This window comes from Pelodiscus sinensis, chromosome 24 (genome assembly GCF_052426305.1).
Source record: "Pelodiscus sinensis isolate ZL-2025 chromosome 24, ASM5242630v1, whole genome shotgun sequence".
NCBI classification, from domain to species: Eukaryota; Metazoa; Chordata; order Testudines; family Trionychidae; genus Pelodiscus; species Pelodiscus sinensis.
Genome location: NC_143075.1, coordinates 25826725 through 25851466, shown reverse-complemented (window position 1 = coordinate 25851466; position 24742 = coordinate 25826725). Strand labels below are relative to the sequence as shown.

General features: G+C 48.9%; 1 protein-coding gene across 11 annotated transcripts in view; it reads left to right on the top strand.

Moving 5' to 3' along the window:
• KIF17 (kinesin family member 17) overlaps positions 1 to 24742 on the top strand; it is a 149569-nt gene that overhangs the window by 113670 nt on the left and 11157 nt on the right. For 7 of the 11 annotated variants that reach the window (XR_016347804.1, XM_075906578.2, XM_075906577.2 and 4 more), the window contains 2 exons: positions 22424 to 22494; positions 24389 to 24506. Coding sequence is in view for 10 of the 11 variants with exons in the window: in XM_075906578.2 (XP_075762693.2) it covers positions 22424 to 22494; positions 24389 to 24506 (189 nt within the window). In the remaining variant the exon portion in view is untranslated. Of the gene's footprint in view, positions 1 to 22423; positions 22495 to 24279; positions 24507 to 24742 lie in introns of those variants that run through there. The other 4 variants (XM_075906576.2, XM_075906580.2, XM_075906579.2 and 1 more) reach the window with 4 other exon arrangements.

The window sequence follows — 24742 nt, the reverse complement described above, 5'->3', positions numbered from 1 at the left end:
GACCTCGAAACACTGTATAAGATTAATAAATTAGGCTTCACAAACCGTCATCAAGTTAATATTATAAGACTTATTTTTAGGGGAAAAATTAGGCACAGGAAGACTCGACTTTCTAGTGTACCGTAGTGAGTGGGTAGTAGAGTGAGGGATGAAGCTTGGGGTCTCTGACCACAAGTCCTCTGCTTTTTATTTCATTCCCTTATGCATATTAGCTGCCTTAACCCAATAAATTAACCATAAATTAACCATTTTCCCTACAAGGTTGAAATATTCATTCTTCTGTAAGTGTTTGTTCATATGTTTCAGTTAAGTGGCTGTGTGCACATGAGCATGTGTGCACATGAGTCTGCCCTCCCCCCTTCCCCCCGGAGTGGCACTAAAATGGTGCCTAGTATAGAGCCCTGCTGAACCCCCACCCCTTTCGGTTCCTTCTTTTGGCCACTCACGGTTAGCTGGAACTCCTCGTTGCTCTTATTAGCAAGTGCAGTAGCTATTTCTTCTTTCTTCATAGTTAGTATAGTTCTTAGAGTTATAGTTACTTATTAGTTAGTTAAAAAACTGTTTACTAGTTTGTTTCAGATAGTTAAGTGGGAGGTATTTCTCCCTCCCGTTTGCTTCTGCTCCTGGGCATACCTGAGTCTCCAGGCTTCAATGCTTGGGGATCTTGAGGCCCTCACACTTCTTGCTTAAAGCGTTTGGGAAATGGGCATAAAAAAGACCGTCCTGTTAATGGAGGCAGCACTCAGCCCTCAAACAGAGCATGCACCGACAAACTTGGCACTGAGTGGTGCCTCATTAGTCCACGGCACACTGCTGCTATCAGTGCATGGGTAAGCCATGACCAGGAGCTGTCAGCACCTTATGGGCTCTTCTCAAAGCTCTCATCATCAGCATCAATCCTAGTCACAAGTGCCATATCTTAAGAAGAAGAGGTAAGAGAGGGGGAGGTCCCGTGCTAAAGTTTAGCCAAAGGAATGTGTCACATTCTCACAAGTCATGCTCACACTTGGCCTGTACAGTCCCTGTGCAGAACCCCCTCCAGTGCGACAGCTCGTACTCAGGGAGTCCACTCTTTCCTAGAGGCCCACCTCTCTGCCTCCTAGGATGGCACCTCTTAGGGCCGTCAGCACACCTGTCTCTGCCGTGGGCCCTCTTGGGGAGTCCACTCACTCTGGACCTCCAGGGACTCCACTCCAGAAGGAATAGTGTAACCCTGTTCTCCAGAACAGAGCGACTTCCAGCCAGCATAAAACAGGAGGGTTTATTGAGCTTTGAATGCAACAAAGGAACTCTCAGGCCTGTAGGCCCAGGCATCCCTTAGAGTAGCACATCATAATTATTTACACTAGGCTTGATAGTAAATAAAAGTAATTGTATCAAGTACAAACAATAGAATTTAAGTGGTTGCAAGTGAAAACAGGCGAAGCAAAGTAGATTACAAATTTAAAATAAAAGAAAACATATAGCTAGTTCTAAAGCACTAAAACTTACTGCAGACTTACCCTAAAACTGTTCTTATGTTGGGCAAAACCCGTCCAAGCGAAGGAAGATCTTTCTCTTCCTGGGTTCTCTGGCTATTCTCTTGGGTGTGTCCAGACAGCCAAAGACAAAGAGCTTGAAAACTTTGCATCTGAAATAGACTTCCTTTTGGGTGGGAATTGTTTGTTTCTCCATGAAAATTACCTGGTTAGACCCCTAACCAGATTCTTCTCACAAGCAGCTTCTGCTTCAGGAGATGCACATGCTGCTGTTTCTAGAAGCAGTGGAGAAGGTTCCTTGGGAATTCTCTGGGGAAAGGGCTTCTGCTTCTGCTATTTCCTAATCCTGAAAGCCAAAGGCGGACTCCAGCCCATTCTGGACCTGTGTGATCTCAACAAGTTCATAAAGAAGCACAAGTTCCTCATAGTCTCCCTGGCATCTGTTATTCCTTTCCCTGGATCTGAGTGACTGGTACACCGTCCTCAGCATGAGGGATGTGTGCTTCCACACTGCAATTTACCACTTTCATAGGAAGTACTGCCAGTTTACAGTTCTCCCATTTGGCCTTTCCTTAGCACCTTGGGTTTTCATTAAGTTCATGGCAGCTTTCCTATGCAGGCATCACGTTCAGGTGTTCCCTTACCTCGACGATTGGCTCATCAAGGGCTGCTCCAGGGACCACATAGAGGCTGGGTCAGACTAATCAAAGCTGTGTTCGACAAGCTAGGCCTCCTGATCAATGACAACAAATGAACTCTCTCCCCAGTTCAGAGAATAGAGTTTATAAGGGCAATCCTAGACTTCACAAAGGCAAGGCCGTATCTGACCATGTCTGACATCATTCACAGACGCAGACTGTGACGGGGTGTGACCACAGAAAACCCCTTGGGGCTGCTTCCTGGCAGGGCCGGCTCTAGGCACCAGCAAAACAAGCAGGTGCTTGGGGCAGCACATTGTCAGGGGTGGCATTCCGGCCTGAGGAGGAGCAGGCGGTAAGCCCCGTGGAGGCCACCCCGAGCTGGGAGCCCCGCGCCCAGCTGCTCGGAGCCTGCACCTGACCCTGGGGCGCTGGGAGGGTTGGGTGGGGCAGGGTGCTGGCAGGGCAGCTGCGGCTGGTGACGCTGAGCCTGGTGGAGCAGGCCACAGCCATGGTGGCTGCTCCCAGCAGCTGGCTCACTGGAGCGGAGTTCAGGGGCTTGGCAGGCGCTCGGGCTCAGCCACAGCAGAGCCCCATCCCCGAGTGGGGAGCCCGGCGGAGGCTGCCCCGAGCTAGGTGCCCCATGCCCAGCTGCTCGCGCGGCCCCTGCAGGGGTGATTCCTGGAGGGCGGCATGAGGTGGCCGTGGCTGGTGAGGCTGAGCCTGGTGGCCTCTTCTTTGCCCGCTACCTCCTCCCTCTTTTCTCCTCCCCCAGCTCAGCCTCTGCCCAGTAACCCCACCTCCTGGCCCACTGCAACCCTGTTGGGACCCCGTCTCCTCTTCTTCCCCCCCCCCCCCCAGATCCCCATCTCCTGTCTGGCTCTCTAAACAATCCTCCCTCCCCCTACTCTCTGGGCCCTGAACCCTCCCTCCCCCCCACACACACACCTGCCCAGGAACCCAGCCCCCTTCTGCTGTGTCCTGACAACCTCACCCCTGCCTGGGACCCATGTGATTCTCCCTCTCCCTGGGTATGTCTACACTACCCTCCTAGTTTGAACTAGGAGGGTAATGTAGGCATACCGCACTTGCAAATGAAGCCCGGGATTTGAATTTCCTGGGCTTCATTTGCATAAGCGGGGAGCCGCCATTTTTAAAACCCCGCTGCTTCGAACCCCGTGCAGCGCGGCTACACGGGGCTCGACAGAAAGTTCACTCTGGTCTACGTGCTTGAGAGAAAAGCTGAAATGGTTTCTGATATACAAGATGGCTTCTAGCTAAATATGAAAATGGTTTCTACAGCTTCTACAATATGTTTTAAAAAAAGTAGCCACCAATTAGCAAATAATAAATCAGGTAAAACCTGTCTCTTAAGTGTTCCTATTACACACCATTTTTGCATAAGCGGGTAATAGACTAAAAATGTAAAACTGAAAGAAAAGTTCTCTTAATCACTTTGAACTGTCTCATTTGAATTTGAAAGTGGAAGGCAACTTAGGTGAAAGTGATCATGAAATCATAGAGTTCACAATTCTAAGGAAGGATAGAAAGGAGAACAGCAAAATAGAGACAATGGATTTCGGGAAGGCGGATTTTGGTAAGCTCAGAGAGCTGATAGGTAAGGACCTATGGGGATCGAGACTGAGAAGGAAAAACAACTGAGGAGAGTTGGCAGTTTTTTCAAAGGGATATTGTTAAAGGCCCAAAAGCAAGCTATTCCGATGTGTTAGAAAGATAGAAAATATGGCAAAAGACCACATTGGCTTAACCACGAGATCTTGCATAATCTAAAAATAAAAAAGAAGTCATATAAAAAATGGAAACCAGGACAAATTACAAGGGATGAATATAGGCAAACAGCACAGGAATGCAGGGGCAAGATTAGAAAGACAAAGGCACAGAATGAGCTCAAACTAGCTACGGGAATAAAGGGAAACAAGAAGACTTTTTATAAATACATTAGAAGCAAGAGGAAAACTAAGGAGAGGGTAGGCCCACTGGTCAGTGAGGAGAGAGGAACAGTAACAGGAAACTTGGAAATGGCAGAGATGCTCAATGACTTCTTTGTTTCGGTCTTCACTGAGAAATCTGATAAAGGAATGCCTAACATAGTGAATGCTAGTGGGAAGGGGGTAGTTTTAGAAGGTAAAATAAAAAAAGAACAAATTAAAAATCACCTAGAAAAGTTAGATGCCTGCAAGTCACCAGGGCCTGATGAAATGCATCCTAGAATACTCAAGGAGCTGATAGAGGAGGTATCTGAGCCTCTAGCTATCATCTTTGGAAAATCATGGGACATAGGAGAGATTCCAGAGGACTGGCAAATATAGTGCCCATCTATAAAAAGGGAAATAACAAATCATGTCAAACCAATCTGATAGCTTTCTTTAATAGGATAACGAGTCTTGTGCATAAGGGAGAAGCGGTGGATGTGGTATACTTAGATTTTAGTAAGGCGTTTGATACGGTCTCGCATGATATTCTTATCAATAAACTAGGTAAATACAACTTAGATGGGGCTACTATAAGGTGGGTGCATAACTGGCTGGATAACTGTACTCAGAGAGTAGTTATTAATGGTTCACAATCCTGCTGGAAAGGCATAACAAGTGGGGTTCCACAGGGGTCTGTTTTGGGACTGGCTCTGTTCAATATCTTCATCAATGATTTAGATATTGGTATAGAAAGTACGCTTATTAAGTTTGCAGGTGATACCAAGTTGGGAGGGGTTGAGACTAATCTGGAGGATAGGGTCATAATTCAAAATGACCTGGACAAATTGGAGAAATGGTCTGAGGTAAATAGGATGACGTTTAATAAAGACAAATGCAAAGTGCTCCACTTAGGAAGGAACAATCAGTTTCATACGTACAGAATGGGAAGCGGCTGTCTGGGAAGGAATATGGCAGAAAGGGATCTAGGGGTCATAGTGGACCACAAGCTGAATATGAGGCAACAGTGTGATGCTGTTGCAAAGAAAGCAAACATGATTCTGGGAGGCATTAACAGGTGTGTTGTGAGCAAGACACGAGAAGTCCTTCTTCCGCTCTACTCTGCGCTGGTTAGGCCTCATTTGGAGTATTGTGTCCAGTTCTGGGCACCGCATTTCAAGAAAAGTGTGGAGAAATTGGAGAAGGTCCAGAGAAGAATAACAAGAATGATTAAAGGTCTAGAGAACATGACTTATGAGGGAAGACTGAAGGAATTGGGTTTGTTTCGTTTAGAAAAGTGAAGATTGAGGGGGGACATGATAGCAGTTTTCAGGTAACTAAAAGGGTGTCATAAGGAGGAGGGAGAAAACTTATTCATCTTGGCCTCTGGGGATAGAACAAGAGGCAATGGGCTTAAACTGCAGCAAGGGAGGATTAGGTTGGACATTAGGAAAAAGTTCCTAACTGTCAGGGTGTCACGTTACTGAATTTGAGGGAAGCAGCCAGATCACTCCTGCACCCATAAGTGGGGGTGTTGGCCCCAAAAATGGTATAAAAGGGGGCCATGTGGGGTGTTGAATAGAAGCTCTCTGTCTGCTAATCCTATGTATGCTAGTCATGTGACTGTATAATGTCTGTGTGTATAGTTAGGAATCTGTAATCTGTGCGGATACTGAATATTTCCCTGCATGTGGTTGAGCATTGGGCAGAGCCCGGCCTATGGACGTGCTAATTAGCGAGGCCCTTTGGGACAATGGCACTCAATGGGCCAAGGACACACCTAAAGAATGAGTGGTGACTCATACCTAAGGGCTACCAGTAGGGAACACAGGAATAGGCCGTGGGCCAGGTGACCTGCTGTAGCCAAGAAGAGACCGGGAAGGAGGGATAAATAGTCCATGTGGTGGACTCCAACTTGGTCTTCAGCTCAGCACTTCATCCCAGAGGCAGCAATGCAGGGATCAAAGAGCGAGAAAGAACTGTGGACCCATCCTGATCCTAGGATGCGCAACAAGAACTTTTAAACCAGCAGCTGTAACATCTCTGCTAGAGCCTGCACCGAGAACTGGGAAATTCGATGCATGTAATGTACGATTCTTTAGCAACCTTACTCTCATGCTTTTCTTTATTGTAATAATAAACCTTTAGAGGATAGATTCTAAAGGCTTGGCTCAGCATGATTTGTGGGTAAGGTCCAGAGGGTAAATTGACCAGGGATCTATGGCTGGTTTCTTGGAACCAGACAGAACTTGTTCGGGGTAGGTGGGATTGGGTTCTAAGACCTCCCACCGGTGTATAAGGCCCGGGGCCATCTGGGGCACAGATATTGCTGGAGTGTCAGAGGGGTTTTGCTCGTGAGGCTTCAGGCAGGCTGCTGAAGTGCTCGGTGGGACTGGTTTGTGGCCAGTTTGGAGAGGTCACCAGTCTGGGGGCTGTAAGGAGCCCCAAAGTTGAGCAATTCTCCCTGAGCGGACGCCCTCAGCTGTGCCCAGCCACGGCCCGGTCCGTCACACAGGGTGGTCAAACACTGGAATAAATTGCCCAGGGAGGTTGTGGAATCTTCATCTCTGGAGATATTTAAGAGTAGGTTAGAGAAATGTCTATCAGGGATGAGCTAGACAGAACTGGGTCCTGCCGTGAGGGCAGAGGACTGGACTCGACCTCTCAAGGTCCCTTCCATTCCTAGTATTCTATGATTCTATGATTGTATTGTGAGGCTGATTCTTGTCCATGAACACCATGAGTTGGACAGCTTATGTGTTAGGGTTGGAGTCTGAGTATTTATAAGGCTTCTAATAATAAAATCCATTTGCAGAATGAGGAGTGGAACCGGGACTCCAGCCCTAGGGGATGTGAACAGCTGCGTGCTTTGGACGTCTTTAACTGACATGCTGTGGATGAACCTGCCCTCCCATTGTCCTCACGTGGGGAGTCCCTGATGCTCTCCTAGGAGATGAAAATGCCCCGGGGTTTGGGCTCCCCCTGAAGTGCGCACTCCATCCCCCAGGAAGCCGCACAAGCTTCATTTGCGCGCGCACCCCAGCAAGCCGTGCAAGCTGCATTTGCGTGCGCGCCCTCCCTGGACAAAAAAAGGGGGGGGTGGCCAAAAATTTTTTTCCTTGGGGCAGCAAAAAACCTAGAGCCGGCCCTGCTTCCTGGTGTGCTGACAGAGCCACTGACACTCACCTCCTTGTTCTCTGGGGCTTCTCAGTACCCTGTCCTGCTAGGCCAAATCTTCTGGTCTCTCCCAGCCAAGGTACAGAGCTTTGCTCCCCTCGCCCCTGAAGAGCAATGCAGACACTGAATCACTTCAGCTCTGAGGAGAATGCAGTCTCAGGCACAGCATCCAGGAAACCAAACCCCAAAAGGGATCAGATCAACTCTCCAAATGGGATAAATCATTCAGGCAGGCCCTCCTCGAATTGTGGGGCAAGGATGAGACCCTGCAAGAGCCCCGGGCCAAAAGGCAGAACACCGAGATCTACTCTTGGATGGTCGCATCCCTGGTGGAGCGAGGACACCCTGCCCAGACCATGGAGCAGGTCCAGTGCAAGGTGAAGGAAGGAGCTCCATCTGGGGTATGTGAGGGCCACCAAGCGCAGCACGTGCTCAGGGGCAGGACCCCACACCTGCCCCTACTACGCCGAGCTCCACCACATCCTGGGGGATGGGGAAATGTCTTCCCCACCCATCCTGGTGGACTCCAGGGTTGAGAACCCCATCAGAGTCCAGATGGAGATCGCTCCACAGGAGGATCAGGAGGACTAAGGCCAACCCCAGCTGGAGGAGGAGGAGCAAGAGACAGGGACCATGACCCTGTCCCTTGAGTCAAACACTATCAGCCAGGACATCTCCAAAGCCTCCTCAGATGCCTGAGAGGGATCTTCCGGTGAGTTGTCACACACACAGGGCAGGGGAGGTGGACGCACAGGGAGCAGGGATTGAGTGTCGCTCGGGCTTCACATCATGCTGTGGTCCGTGCAGCGGGAGGGTGCGGCATGCAGACACAGCAAGCAGCCCCGACCATTCTCAGGATCCTGCTGCCAGGCTCAGGGGAGGCCTCACACATCCTGCCCCCGGTGAAGGCGCACCGGCTGGAAGAAGGCTAGCCACAAGGGTGCTGTCATAGACCAAGGAGTGCCGCACACTGGCATGCTTGCACATGCGAGATAGCACCCGCTCCCACAGACAGCACAGCGAGCCGCAGCTGCATGTACAGACCCCGAAGGGAGGGGGGCAGGTTGCTCCCAGCTCCTCTGCTGCCCATGAGAGGATCCCACTGTAGCAGGACACTTCCCTTGCCTGCCTGTCCATGGTTTGTGGAGGGTGTGGGGGAAAGCAGGCAGCACGGTCCTTTGGGCACATTGGTGCCCCTTGCACCCGGGACATCCCCCTTCTCTGGGCTGAGGAATGTTGAGGTCGCCATTCACAGAGGAGGACATGGCCTCATGGACAGTGTCTGCACTGATGACTGACCGCCTCCCCCTCTTATGTGTTCTCCACAGCCGGGACAGAGGGCCGAGCCACACCACCACAGCCACCCGCCAGAGCCCGGGGGACCCACAGATGAGCCAGGGTGCAGGAGGACCTGATGCACTAGCACATCAGTGTCCTCCGGGACATCCAGCAGACCCTAGAGCGCAGGATCAATGTGGACATGGACTGATGGGAGCATGGTTGGAACCAATTGATGTCATGTTGTGACACCATGTGTAGCATCAGGTCCCGCATGGCGGAACACCTGCCTGATGCTGCTTCTCCAGCCTTTCACCCTCCTGGTCCCCCTCTTATGGCCATTGCCCATCCGCCAGCCCACCCTGCTATGCCTCTGCTCCCTCCCTTAGCAATGCCCATGCCTTCTCCACAAGTGATGCCTATGGCCCCTCCTCCTGTCCCCCCACCAACCATGACCCTGCTCTAAGCCTTCCCCCTTCTGTCCATCCTTTTGTGGGATCCAGAGCAACACAACCCCAATGAGATCCCTGCATCTCAGGGGGCACCTCAAGCCGCCCCACTCCTCCGCTCAGTCCTGATTCCCCCCTCCCAGTTCAGACTTCCCCTCTCCCCCTGCCCACCTTTTCTGAATGTGTAATTAAAAGACTCCTTTTGATCTGCAACCAATCAGGCGTGTTTATTGGGAGGTCAGGAAAGGGGTAAGGGGAAGGGTTGAGAGGGGGAAGAGATAGACAAAAATGTCTGAGAATTGGCCCCGGCAGTCCACCAGGGCCTGCAGGACAACAGAAAAGTAGCCCTTCCTATTTATAAACGGGGCTGCTTGATGGTCCAGTGCTCTGATTGGGATGTGCATCCCGTCGATGGCTCCCCCACAGTTGGGGAACCCCAGGGTAGCAAATCCGGACAGGGTTGTGTCCAGGTCCACCAGACGGACAACGCTCCGCAGCAGCAGAGAGTTAATGGCCCTCATCACCTGTAGAAGGAGACACACAAAACAGAGAATGAAAGGGGGTGACTGAGCCCATGGGAGGAACTTATCCCCCTCCCCTCCTCTGCTGCCTCTCAGGAGCCTCCTCCTATGAGTCCACTTCCTGCCCCCCCCCCCACCAGCAGGGCTATGTGAGGGCAGGATGGCACAAGCCCCCCGGGGACAGGGCTTTCCCCACTCCTACTCCACCACCTACAGTCCCCAGCCTCACTCTCCCGAAGGTCCCCCTTAACCAACATTCTCCTCTCCCCTGCACTCCTGTGCAGGGACTGTAGCCCAAGAGCTCCTTACCTCCATAAGGAGGGCCCTGACAGTGGACTTCCCCATCCCAAACTGGTTGCCCACCAACCGGTAGTTTTCTGGGGTGGAGAGCTTCCACAGGGCAATTGTGACCTGCTTCTGCAGGGGTATTGTGGGCCACAGGTGAGTATCTTGTCTCCAGAGGGCAGGGGCAAACCAGGTACAGAGCTCGAGGAAGGTGGCCTTGCACATTCTAAGTTCTGTACCCACTGCTGGTCATCCCAGCACTCCAGGACCAGCCGGTCCCATCAGTCCGAGCTGGTCTCCATCCTCCAAAAACGCCTCTCCAAAGTGGAGTACAGCAGCCAGAGTGGAGGAGCCGCAGCCATGGAGAGGGTCCCCAGGAGGAGCTCGGGGTCCAGGTCCTCCATGAAGAGGAAGGCAGCTGGCAGCAAATGCTGGAAGAACTGCAGCATGGCTGTGTGGGGCCATTGCCTGTCTAGGGGCAGCTCCGGAAAAAGTTGTGGCATCCCCAAAAAGAACAGGGCAACCACAGCAGACACTGCTGAAGCTTTACTGTCTCTCAAAGTGGTCCGCAAGCAGGCAGAATCAGGGAAATGGCTGTCGGGGGGGGGGGGTCCCTTTAAGCACATGTCTCTGCAAGGCTCTGGCACCAGCCCTTGAAAGCAACAGGTGACCTAAAGCCCTGCCTGGAATGGTTCCGGGTGATCTTTCATGTGACAGCGTGTCCAGTCAGTCTGGACGCTCTCTTTCGCAAAAGCGCATCACTTATTTGATGCGCTTTTGTGTGTGGATGCGCTCTTGCGCAAGAAGTTTTTGCAGAAGATCTCTTCTGACAAAAGCTTCTTGTGCAAAAAGCCTGCAGTCTACACGTAGCCACAGACACCTAATTGAAATGGACATGAACAACACATATTGAAGAGCAACATTTACAGAAAGGTATGTAACCTTTTTTGAGGGGGGTACTTAGACCTGCAGTGTGGCTTTACTATTATTTGAATCAGCTTCTGTACCAGATGAGGGGAGGAGAGCTAATGTAATGCCAATTTTTTTTAAAAGGGTCCAGAAGTGATCCTAGAAATTGCAGTGCTGGTAAGTCTAACTTTAGTACTGGGCAAATTGGCTGAAACTATAGTAAAGAACAGAATTATCAGACACATGGATGAACACAATCTGTTGAGAAAGAGTCAAACAGAGCTGTAAACGGGAGTTTGAGTGGGAGTTTGTAAGAGGAGTTTGCATATTGGAACTTGATTAGGGTTTGTTTTTGCTGTGGAGGGGTGTTTTGGTCTGTTTTTGTGTTCACCGGACTAATAGGATTTTGGTAAGAAAGTAGATAAAACTCAGAGGCAGTAGTGGCCATGGCCCAAGTAGCAGAGAACACAAGGAGGATGATTGGATGTGGTACCTGCGGTATGGACATGATTCTGGAGGAGGTACCTGAAAGGAGTTTTGTTTGCATGAAGTGCCGCCTGCTAGAGCTGATGGAAGAAAAGATCCGAGGACTGGAGATGCAGGTGGAAACTCTGGTCGAGTTTAGAAGGGGGTTTGAGCACATGATGGAGCAAAGGCATGACGTGGCTGAAGGGGAAAGCTTAGATATGCAGATGGAAGCAGGACCAAGGGCCTCAAAGGGGGGACTGCTGGGCGAAGAAAATGGACAGTGGAAGCTTGTGACTCAGAGAACCAGGCAGAGGAAAAGATGGGTCAGTGAAGGAGAAATAGAGCTCAAGAACAGGTATGTGGAGCTGGAGAATGAAGAAGGGGTACAGCAAGTAGATAATGAAGATGGAAGGGTGAGGAAGAAGAGAAGAGTGGCTAGTCCCATAGATAAAGGGGAAGAGTTAATGGAGACAACACCAATAAGGAGAATTAGGAGGATACAGGATGGGTTAAAGAGGATTACAAGGGAAAATAGGAATGGCAAGGACTTGCAGCCAGAGGAACCAAGAGATAGACCAGAGAATCGCACTGTCACTAGGAAAAGGCAGGTCTCTGTGATTGGGGACTCCTTATTGAGAAGAATAGATAGGCCTGTAACCAGAGCTGATCCAGAGAATAGAAGGGTGTGCTGTCTGCCAGGTGCTAAGATACGAGATGTGGAACTGAGGTTGAAGAGGATTATTAAGGGAGCAGGAAGGAATCCATTGATCATCCTTCATGTAGGAACAAATAATACGGCTAGATTCTCGTTGGAACGAATTAAGGGAGACTATGCTAGGCTGGGGAGGACGCTCAAGGAAATTGAGGCTCAGGTGATCTTTAATGGGATTCTGCCTGTTCCTAGAGAAGGGCAACTAAGATGTGACAGGATTATGATGATCAATAGATGGCTTAGGCAGTGGTGCTATAAGGAGGGCTTTGGGATGTATGGTCACTGGGAGGCATTTATGGACAGAGGACTGTTCTCTCGGGATGGACTTCACCTAAGTAAGGAGGGAAATAGACTTCTAGGAAGGAGGCTGGCTCAGCTGATTAAGAGAGCTTTAAACTAGGAATTTGGGGGAGACGGTTGGGAGATGTCCAGGTAATCTCTACGCCGGATTTTAACACTGAGATGGAGGAAAACGAAGTAAGAAAGGAGATAGCTGGGGGTAGGAGAATGTACATGAGGAAGGGTAGGGTGGATGCTAGTCTAATAGGTCATATTGGAGGTACAATGTCCGGGCCAAATTGGGTAAAGAATGTGAGTGAGGCCAAACAGCAAAAATTAAGATGTTTGTACACCAATGCGAGGAGCCTAGGTAACAAAAAGGAGGAACTAGAGCTATTGGTCCAGGAAGTGAAACCAGATATTATAGGAATAACAGAAACATGGTGGAATACTAGGCATGACTGGATTACAGGTATTGAAGGGTATGTGCTGTTTAGGAAAGACAGAAATAAGGGTAAAGGTGGTGGAGTCGCATTGTATATCAAAGATGAGGTAGATTGTAAAGAAATAAAAAGTGATGGAATGGAGAAGACAGAGTCTGTTTGGGCAAAAATCATATTGGGAAAGAAAACTATCAGATCCTCCCCTGGGATAGTGCTTGGGGTGTGTTATAGACCACCAGGATCCAATTTGGATATGGATAGAGACCTCTTTAATGTTTTTAATGAAGTAAATACTCATGGAAACGGCGTAATCATGGAAGATTTCAACTTTCCAGATATAGTCTGGAGAACAAGTGCTAGTAATAATAATAGGGCTCAGATTTTCCTAGATGTGATAGCTGATGAATTCCTTCATCAAGTAGTTGCTGAACCCACAAGGGGGGATGCTATTTTAGATTTGGTTTTGGTGAGTAGCGAGGACCTCATAGATGAAATGGTTGTAGGGGACAACCTTGGCTCGAGTGATCATGAGCTAATTCAGTTCAAATTAAATGGAAGGATAAACAAAAATAAATCTGAGACTAGGGTTTTTTATTTCAAAAGGGCTAACTTTAATAAATTAAGGAAATTAGTTAGGGAAGTTGATTGGACTAAAGTAATTATGGATCTTGATAATTATTTTAAGTTAAAAATTGCAGAAGCTGTCAGAAGCCTGTATCCCAAGAAAAGGGAAAAAATGTATAGGCAGGTGTGTTAGACCAAGCTGGATGAGCAAGCATCTCAGAGAGGTGATTAAGAAAAAGCAGAAAGCATATAAGGAGTGGAAAATGGGAGGGATCAGTAAAGAAACCTACCTTATTGAGGTTAGAGCATGTAGGGACAAAGTGAGAAAGGGTAAAAGTCAGGTAGAGCTGGATCTTGCAAAGGGAATTAAAACCAATAGTACAAGGTTTTATAGTCATATAAATAGGAAAAAAACAAAAAAAGAAGAAGTAGGACCGCTAATTACTAAGGATGGAGTGGAGGTTAAGGATAATCTAGGAATGGCCCAATATCTAAACAAATACTTTGCTTCAGTCTTTAATGAGGCTAATGAAGAGCTTAGGGATAATGGTAACATAACAAATGGGACTAAGGATGTGGAGGTAGATATTACCATATCCGAGGTAAAAGCCAAACTTGAACAGCTTAATGGGAGTAAATCGGGGGGCCCAGATAATCTTCATCCAAGAATATTAAAGGAACTGGCACATGAACTTGCAAGTCCATTAGCACAAATTTTTAATAAATCTCTAAACTCAGGGGTTGTACCATTTGACTGGAGAATTGCTAATATAGTTCCTATTTTTAAGAAAGGGGAAAAAAGCGACCCGGGTAACTATAGGCCTGTTAGTTTGACATCTGTATTATGCAAGATCTTGGAAAAAAATTTTGAAGGGGAAAGTAGTTAGAGACATTGAGGCTAAAGGCAATTGGGACAAATTACAACATGGTTTTACAAAAGGTAGATCGTGCCAAACCAACCTGATCTCCTTTTTTTGAGAAAGTAACAGATTTTTTTAGATAAAGGAAATGCAGTGTATCTAATCTACCTCGACTTTAGTAAGGCATTTGATACAGTACCACATGGGGAATTATTGGTTAAATTGGAAAAGATAGGGATTAATATGAAAGTTGAGAGGTGGATAAGCAACTGGTTAAAGGGGAGACTACAGCGGGTTATATTGAAAGGTGAACTGTCAGGTTGGAGGAAGGTTACTAGCGGAGTTCCTCAGGGATCAGTTTTGGGGCCAATTTTATTTAATCTTTTTATCGCTGACCTTGGCACCAAAAGTGGAAGTGTCCTGATAAAATTTGCGAATGACACAAAGTTGGGAGCTATTGCCAATTCAGAAAAGGATCGGGATATCATACAGGAAGATCTGGATGATCTTGTAAATTGGAGTGATAGCAATAGGATGAAATTTAATAGTGAGAAGTGTAAGGTTATGCATTTAGGGATTAATAACAAGAATTTTAGTTATAAGCTGGGGACACATCAGTTGGAAGTAACGGAGGAGGAGAAGGACCTTGGAGTCCTGGTTGATTATAGGATGACTATGAGCCGCCATTGTGACACGGCCGTGAAAAAGGCTAATACGGTCTCGGGATGTATTAGGCGAGGTATTTCCAGTAGAGATAAGGAGGTGTTGGTGCCATTATACAAGGCATTGGTGAGACCCCATTTGGAATACTGTGTGCAGTTCTGGTCTCCCATGTTTAAGAAGGATGAATTCAAACTGGAACAGGTACAAAGAAGGGCCACTAGGATGATCCGAGGAATGGAAAAATCTGTCTTATGAAAGGAGACTTAAGGAGCTTGGCTTGTTTACCTTAACCAAAAGAAGGCTGAGGGGAGACATGATTGCACTCTTTAAATATATTAGAGGGATAAATACCAGGGAGGGAGAGGAATTATTTAAGCTTAATACCATTGTGGACACAAGAACAAATGGATATAAGCTGGCTAGTAGGAAGTTTAGACTTGAGATTAGACGAAGGTTTCTAACCATTAGAGGAGTGAAGTTCTGGAATGGCCTTCCAAGGGAAGTAGTGGGGGCAAAAGATCTATCTGGTTTCAAGATTAAACTAGATGGGTTTATGAAGGGAATGGTTTGATGAGATAACATGAACTTGGTAACTAATTGACCCATTCATTATCAGTGGGAAATAGAATCATAGAATCATAGAATAATAGGACTGGAAGGGACCTCAAGAGGTCATCGAGTCCAGCCCCCCGCCCTCAAGGCAGGACCAAGCTCCACCTACACCATCCCTGACAGATGTCTATCTAACCTGTTCTTAAATATCTCCAGAGAGGGAGATTCCACCACCTCCCTTGGCAATTTATTCCAATATTTGACCACCCTGACAGTTAGGAATTTTTTCCTAATGTCCAATCTAAACCTCCCCTGCTGCACTTTAAGCCCATTACTCCTTGTCCTGTCCTCAGAAACCAAGAGGAACAAATTTTCTCCTTCCTCCTTGTGACACCCTTTTAGATATTTGAAAACCGCTATCATGTCCCCCCTTAATCTTCTTTTTTCCAAACTAAACAAGCCCAGTTCATGAAGCCTGGCTTCATAGGTCATGTTCTCTAGACCTTTAATCATTCTTGTCGCTCTTCTCTGTACCCTTTCCAATTTCTCCACATCTTTCTTGAAATGTGGCGCCCAGAACTGGACACAGTACTCCAGCTGAGGCCTAACTAGTGCAGAGTAGAGCGGCAGAATGACTTCACGAGTTTTGCTTACAACACACCTGTTGATACAACCTAGAATCATATTTGCTTTTTTTGCAACAGCATCACACTGTTGACTCATATTCAACTTGTGGTCCACTATGACCCCTAGATCCCTTTCCGCCATGCTCCTTCCTAGACAGTCGCTTCCCATCTTGTATGTATGGAACTGATTGTTCCTTCCTAAGTGGAGCACTTTGCATTTCTCTTTATTAAACCTCATCCTGTTTACCTCTGACCATTTCTCTAACTTGCTAAGGTCATTTTGAATTATGTCCCTATCCTCCAAAGAAGTCGCAACCCCACCCAGTTTGGTATCATCTGCAAACTTAATAAGCGTACTCTCTATCCCAATATCTACATCATTGATGAAGATATTGAACAGTACGGGTCCCAAAACAGACCCTTGAGGAACTCCACTTGTTATCCCTTTCCAGCAGGATTTAGAACCGTTAACAACAACTCTCTGACTACGGTTATCGAGCCAATTATGCACCCACCTTATCGTGGCCCTATCTAAGTTATATTTGCCTAGTTTATCAATAAGAATATCATGCGAGACCGTATCAAATGCCTTACTAAAGTCTAGGTATATGACATCCACCGCTTCTCCCTTATCCACAAGGCTCGTTATCCTATCAAAGAAAGCTATCAGATTAGTTTGGCATGACTTGTTCTTCACAAACCCATGCTGGCTATTCCCTATCACTTTATTACCTTCCAAGTGTTTGCATAGGATTTCCTTAATTACCTGCTCCATTATCTTCCCTGGGACAGACGTTAAACTGACCGGTCTATAGTTTCCTGGGTTGTTCTTATTCCCCTTTTTATAGATGGGCACAATATTTGCCCTTTTCCAGTCTTCTGGAATCTCCCCTGTCTGCCATGATTTTTCAAAGATCATAGCTAAAGGCTCAGATACCTCCTCTATCAGCTCCTTGAGTATCCTGGGATGCATTTCATCAGGACCTGGTGACTTGCTGACATCTAACTTTCCTAAGTGACTTTTAACTTGTTCTTTGTGTATCCTATCTTCTAAACCTACCCTCTCTCTGCTTGTATTCACTACATTAGGCACACCTCCAGACTTCTCGGTGAAGACCGAAACAAAGAAGTCATTGAGCATCTCCGCCATTTCCAAGTTTCCTGTTACTGCTTCTCCCTCCTCACTAAGCAGTGGGCCTACCCTGTCCTTGGTCTTCCTCTTGCTTTTAATGTATTTATAAAAAGTCTTCTTGTTTCCCTTTATGCCTGTAGCTAGTTTAGGAGGGATGGAGGGATGATAGGTCAATGGAGGGATGATAGGAGTTACTATAGAGAACTTTCTGGGTGTCTGGCTGGTGAGTCTTGCCCACATGCTCAGGGTTTAGCTGATTGCCATATTTGGGGTCGGGAAGGAATTTTCCTCCAGGGTAGATTGGCAGAGACCCTGGAGGTTTTTTGCCTTCCTCTGTAGCATGGGGTACAGATCACAGCTGGAAGATCTCTACATCTTGGGGTCTTCAAAGTATTTGAAGGGTTCAATATCTGAGATCTAGGTGAGAGGATTATTCTAGGAGGGGTGAGTGAGATTCTGTGGCCTGCACTGTGCAGGGGGTCAGACTAGATGATCATAATGGTCCCTTCTGACCTTAAAGTCTATGAGTCAACATGGTTTTTGTAACAGGACATTGCCTCAGCAATCTACTAGAATTCTTTGAGGGAGTCAGCAAGCATGTGGACAAGGGTGAGATAGAGTACTTAGATTTCCAGAAGGTCTTTGACATGGTCTGCCAAGTAAGCTGTCATGGGATAAGAGGAAAGGTTCTCTCATGGATTAGTAACTTCTTTTATAAGGTAGGAAACAAAGGGAAGACACAAATGATCAGTTTTTGGAATGGAGGGGTAAATAGTGGTGTCCCCCCGAGAGCATGTACTGTGACCATTCCCATTCAACATATTCATAAATGATCTGGAGAAACAGGTAAACAGTGAGGTGGCAAAATTTGCAGATAGTACAAAACTACTTGAGATAATTAAGAACAAAGCAAACTGTTAAAAATTAAAGAGGGATCTCACAAAACTGAGTGACTGGACAACAAAATGGCAGATGAAATTTGGTGTTGATAAATGCACATTGGAAAACATAATCATTACTATACAAATATATTGGGGTATGTCTACACTACCACCCTCGTTCGAACTAGGGTGGTTAATGTAGGCAACCGGAGTTGCAAATGCAGCCCGAGATTTGAATTTCCTGGGCTTCATTTGCATGTTGCCAGGCGCCGCCATTTTTAAATGTCTGCTAGTTTGGACTCCGTGCCCGTGGCTATACGCGGCACGAACTAGGTAGTTCGGATTAGGCTTCCTATTCTAAACCACCCTTACTCCTCGTGGAACAAGGTGTACCAGTAGTTCGGAATAGGAAGCCTAATCCGAACTACCTAGTTCGTGCCGCGTGTAGCCGCGGGCACGGAGTCCGAACTAGTGGACATTAAAAATGGTGGCGCCCGGCAACATGCAAATGAAGCCCGGGAAATTCAAATCCCGGGCTTCATTTGCAACTCCGGTTGCCTACATTAACCACCCTAGTTTGAACTAGGGTGGTAGTGTAGACCTACCCCTGGTGAGGTCTAAATTAGTTGTTACCACTCAAGAGAAATCTTGGAATGATTGTGGATAGTTCTCTGAAAAAATTCACTCAATGTCCAATGGCAGTCAAAAAAGCAAACAGAATGTTGAGAATCATTAGGAAAGGGATAATAAAAAATAACAAGACAGAAAATTTTGTTGACTCTACATAAATCCATATTATGTCCACATCTTGAATATTGTGACCAGATCCAATAACCCCATCTTTAAAAAAATTGGAATTGGAAAAGGTACAGAAAAGGGCAGCAAAAATTATTAGGAGATATTATTATTATGGAATAGCTTCTATATTAGGAGAGATTAATAAAACTGTGACTTTTCATCTTGGAAAAGAGATGACTAAGGGGTGATATGATACAGGTCTATAAAATCATGACTAGTGTGGAAAAAACGTAAATAAGGATGGGATATTTACTCCTCATAAGACAAGAACTAGAGATCACCAAATTACTTCAATAGACAACAAGTTTAAAACAAGCACAAGGAAGTGTTTACACAGTCAACCTGTGGATCAGTTCTCAAAGAAGGTGAAAACTATAACATGGCTCAAAAAAGAGCTAGATAACTTAGTGGAGGATAGGTCCATTGATGGCTGTTAGCCAGGACAGGTAGGAATGGTGTCCTTAGCCTCTGTTTCCGAAAAGCTAGAAGTGGGTGACGTGGTAGGGAACACTTGCTGATTATCTGTTCTGTTTATTCCCATGGAGGCACCTGACATTTGCCACTGTCGACAGACAGGATACTGAGCTAGATGGACCTTTGGTCTCTCTCAGTAGGGCCGCTCTTATGTTCTTACTGGCAGGTGCATAGGATGTGCCTTCTACTGGACGAAAAGTGTAGTCTAAGAATCCTAAGACACCTATGGCTCGGTAAACAATGATTTGGGGTCTCTGTAAGAAGCAGTGGGGAATAAGGAGGACAGTCAGGAAAGTGATCAGCAACTCAGTGTCTAGTTGGCAACTGGTATCACGCAAAATGCCCCTTGGACTAGTTTTATTCAACATCTTCATTAATTATATGGATGAGGGGTTGGGGATTGCACCCTCAGCAAGTCCACGGGTGACACTAAGCTGGCAGGGGAGAGTTAGATAAATTGGAAAGCATGAATAGGGTCCAGAGTGACATAGACAAATTGGAGGATTGGGTCAAAGAAAATCTGATGAGGTTCAACAAGAAGTGCTGAGTCTTGCACTTAGGAATCCCATGCACTGCTACAGGCTGAGGGCTGACTGACTTAAGTGGCAATTCTGCAGAAAAGGACCTGGGGATTACTGTGGATGAGAAGATGGAGATGAGTCAACAGTGTGCCCTTGTAGCCAAGAAGTCTAACTGTATATTGGGCTACATTAGTAGAAGCATTGCCAGCAGATTGAGGCTTTGTCTATATTGGTGCGATCTTGCTCAAAAGCAGCCGCTTTTGCGCCAAAACTTGCTGCCTGTCTACACTGGCCGCGAGTTCTTGCGCAAGAACACTGGTGTTCTAATGTATGAAATCAGTGCTTCTTGCACAAGAACTATGATGCTTCCACTCAGGAATAAGCCCTCTTGTGCAACTGTTCTTGCGCAAGAGGCCCGTGTAGATGGGCAACATGAATGTCTTGCGCAAGAAAGCCCGATGGTTAAAATGGCCACCAGAGCTTTCTTGCGCGAGAGAGCGTCTACACTGGCACGGATGCTCTTGCGCAAAAGCACATGCCAGTGTAGATGCTCTCTTCTGGAAGAGTTTTTGCACAAGAACTTTTCCGCAAAAGAGTTCTTGCACAAAATCATGCCAGTGTAGACGTAACCTGAGAGAAGTGATTTTTCCCCTCTATTCAGCACTGGTGAGGCCACATCTGGGGCACTGAGTCCAGTTTTGGGCCTCCTACTACAGAAAAGATGTAGACAAATTGGAGTGAGTTAGTAGTAGGGGAGTGTGATGGCTTTGCCCCCTTTCCTGTCCTAGAGGAAGGGTGCTGGGGGAGTTGCGAATCCGTCACGACCTGACCTGTTCACGTCGTGCCCGTCCTGGGACGTCAGGTCCTCTATATGCGAGGTTCTCTAGCCCGGCACCAATGGGTACTCCACGTCGGACACGTTCCCGCCCCACGCAGAAGGGGGGAAAAAGGGGGGCCCGGGCCCGCCCTCACTCACAGGCCCCAGCCCAGGGCCCTAAGGACTCAGACTGCCTGCCAGTCTGGGTCCGGCTGACGGGGGTGTGCCCCTAAACGCATCAGCCCACGGGCTTCCTCACCGCTCTGCCCTGGGCTACTTCCTTTTCCCCTTTCGGTGGTCCTTACCCCGGCGGCGTCGAATCTCGGCAGGGCAACGGCTCGGGATAGGGCGCTGTCCCTCCTGGCCGGTCCAGTCTCTCCATCCAACCGCTCCCCCTTTCCTGTGTTGTCCGGCGGTTTTTAAAGCTCCCGCCGTGCTGGTACACCGGAGTCCGTCCCGCCCCCTGCATTGTCCGCTCCGCTGATTGGCCTCTCGGCCTGTCCTGGTTGGCCTCAGCACCTCTCTGGCGGCGCCACTGCGCTCGCCCAGCTGAGCCGCGCTTTCACTCAGCTGAGCCGCGGTGCTGCCCTGCCAAGCCGCGCCTCCGCTCAGCAGAGCCACGGCGTCCCCGCTCAGCTGAGCTGCGGCTCTACCCTGCTGAACTGCGGCTTGGGAGCAGCCGGCGCACGGCCGGTATCTGCTCCGTGGCGTCTCTGCCAGGGCGCAGAGCCCCTGGCTTTCAGTGCAGGGTCTTGGTGCCCCGGCACAGGGAGGGAGAGCTCAGTGGTTTGAGCATTGGCCTGCTAAACCCAGGGTTGTGAGTTCAATCCTTGAGGGGGCCATTTAGGGATCTGGGGCAAACCTGTCAGGGATGGTACTTGGTCCTGCTGTGAGGGCAGGGGACTGGACTCAACTCAATGACCTCTCAAGATCCCTTCCAGCTCTATGAGATATATAAGATGGAGATCTGCCTAAGACAAAAATGATTAAGGGGCCGGGGCACATGACTTAGGAGGAGAGACTGTGAGAACTAGGCTTATTCAGTCTGCAACAGAGAAGAGTAAGAGGGGATTTATTGCAGGGATGAGCTACCTGAAGAGGAGTTCCAAAGAGGAAGGAGCTAGGCCAGGGATCTTAAACTCCCAGCCCACAAGCCAATCCTGACTGGAGCGATTGCACAATCTGGATCAGAGCTCCTGCTGAGCAGGGGGGCTGTCTGTTACCACCATTGCCCTGTCTTCTTCCTCCCATGGCACTCCTGTGTCCCCTGAGAACACGGGTTTGGGGCTTATTGGCGGGGCGGGTGGCAATGGTTGTGTTTCCCTGTGCTCCCCACAGTGGCAGAAGCCACAAGGAAGGTGGAGCGCACTGGGTGGATACACTTCCTCTGCTGCACTTTGCTTCCCCAATGGCAGGAGCCATGGGGGCAGGGGAGCAACCACTGCCAGCCCCCCCCCCCCCCGGTGATCCCCAAAGCTGTGGGCTGTAGGCTTAGGAGACGGTGTGGCATGTGGGGGAGAGGGCAGAGGGCAGGGTGATGGTGGGAAGAAGCGAGGCTTGGGCAGCAGTAATGGACAGACTCCCCCAGCCCACTGGGAGTCCCAGGCCAGGTTGTGCAATCACTTGAGACCCTGAGCTAGGCTGTTCTCAGTGGGGGCAGATAACGGAATATGGTCTCAAGTTGCAGTGGGAGAGACATAGGTTGGACACTAGGGGAAAACTGTTTCACTAGGAGGGCGGGGCGGTGACACCCTCGAATGGGTTTTGTAGGGAGGTGGTAGAATTTCCATCCTTGAATTAAGACCAGGCTTGAGAAAGCGCGGACTGGAATGATTTAGTTGGGGTTGGTGCTGCTTTGAGCAGGGGGTTAGGCTAGATCACCTCCTGAAGGTTCTCTGCGATTCTATGAAATCTGGAACTAATTCAGTGCTGCTGGTCCTTTAAGTTCTCCTTTTATTCTCTCATAGCAGTTCCATCCCTGCCACAGACTAAGCCAGCCAGGAAGAGCTCTTCAGGCGAGGATGGAGAGCTGCTGATGGTAAGCTGCACTTCTCCCAGGCCCAGAAGGAGCCTTCTGAGAAGGGACGTTATTGTTACACAGCTGTTCTTTCTGGAGAAGACTGAGTGGTTGCTGAAGGATCCATCCTCAGCCATCACTGGCTATTAGAGTAACATAGCAGGGCCTCAAACATGTCTGTAATGCACAATAAATGGCTACAGCCCAGAGGCCAATCAGTGGAGTGTAGGACCCTGGCCAGAAAAGGCTGGTAATGCTGTGAGTCTAGTCTCTTAGGAGAGACAATCCAGGCCTGAATCAGAGAGGTGAAGCCCCATGTCACGTGCGGGTCTCCCCCCCCCCCCCCGCCTTTATCCCTATTAAAGGGTGTGTGGGGCCGGGACCGCTCTCGTTAGGTTCACGAGCCCCCGTCCCCAGTTTACTCTGGGCCCACACACGGGCCTGTCCCGAGGCACGGGTCCCTCCCCTTTCTGAACCGTCGCAAGGTCCTGATAGAAATCACAGTCTGGGTCCCAAGCGGGCGTCCCCCTTGGTCCCGAGTCCGAACTCTCCTTTGGGTCTATTCACGTAGTCCTGATTTGCAGTCTCTTGGGTACGTAGGGGAACTCAGGCCCTCCCTTGCTCCCGAGCTCCAGCCCCAGGACCCTCAGGGTAAGGCTTGCTGGTCCCTGCCCTAGCGGTGAGTCACACGGAGTTTGACTCACCACCCCTCTCGGGGGCCCAGGGAGGGGGTTGCTTGCCGGCCCCACCCCGGGCCTCCTTCCTACAGAGTCTACACACTCCTCTCCCCCGGCAGCCCCTCTCGGTCTCAGTACCTCCGGGCCGCACTCCTGCTCAGATAGGAGCTCCCACCACGGGTCCACGCTCGTGGTCCCCGGTCCGGCTCCGTAGCCCCTGCGACCCCTACCTGCTCTGCTCGTAGGGTCCATGTCACCTGCCCCATTGGCCCTGGATTTGGCGGCGTTAGCCGGTTCCTCCCTGGTGTCCGCTCCCTCCCTCAGCACGGACTGGGTGCTTTTCGTCTCCTCCACCGCTCCCGTCGCGGTCCTGGCGTCCCTCGCTGCCTCTGCACCGGCTCCTTCCTCTCCAGCTGCTCCTGCCACCCCGGCTGCGGTCCTGGCGTCCCCCGCCGCCTCCGCACTGGCTTCTCTTTCCTCCTGCTCCCTTCTGCACCCGCGCCGGGTTTAAATGGCCCGGCTGCAGGCGCATGTGCGGCAGCGATGAGGGGGGCAGGGCCAGCCACCTGCCGCTTCGCGTGCCCCGGGCGTGCTCCCGCTCATGAGGAGGGACAGGGTTAACCCGTCACACCCCAGAGCGTTGGCTGTTCTTTGTGGGGAGCTGGCCTCGAGTTCAAGTGAATTGGTGCCATGCTAGCCCCCCTTTCACAACAAAAAACCCCACTTTCTACTTTGCTTTGCTCTGCTCAGCCTCTCTGCCCAGGACAAAGTGATTTAGGACTGTGTCAGTGCAGCAAGTGTGGCGGATTATGAAACCTGGCTATGGATCAATTGCTGATTTCCCCCTCTCACTCATGCAAAATGAGACCAATCCCATTGCTTATAGTAATTGCTGTGGCCCTTCAGAGGGTTTTTGGAGAGGGGATTTGCAAACCTACTGGCCATAGACCTCCTGCAGCCTCAGAGAAAGTTGCCCAAAAGCCCCATGCTCCAGCGTAGCGGAATTCCACCTGTATCATTCAATTTTGGGCTTCACTTACAGGTATCAGAGGAGGTGGCAAGCATAGAGCCCCCTCCCTTTCCAGACTGTGCCCAGGAATGTGTGTTTTGTATTGTTACTAATGCCCAGATTGGATCACATGTTCAGTCACTTCAGTCTCGAAGACTTTGACCCCTAGCCCATGGAGTGGTGCTTGGCTGCACAGAAGCTGGAGTTGAGGGGAGTGTTGTTCACACAGGAAGAAGACCGCTACAAACTAATGCTGAGCAGGAGTGACAGTGAGAATATTGCCAGTAACTATTTCCGGTCCAAGCGAGCCAGCCAGATCCTCAGTGCTGACCCTATGAAGAGTCTTGGTAAATATCTCCACATTCTCCTTCCCTTTTGTCCATTTTCCAGTATCTCCTCCAGTGGGGGTTCTAGCCTGGCATATTAGTCAAATTACCTCTTTAAAGGACAATGCAACCCACACCTCTATTGGTATGATAGCCATTCCCTTTCTGAGATTGTTCCCTGGAGTAGCTCTAGTACAGACCAGATTTTGATAAACCAACCTGTAGTGATTTGAACGCTCTACTTTCAGTGCTTGTAG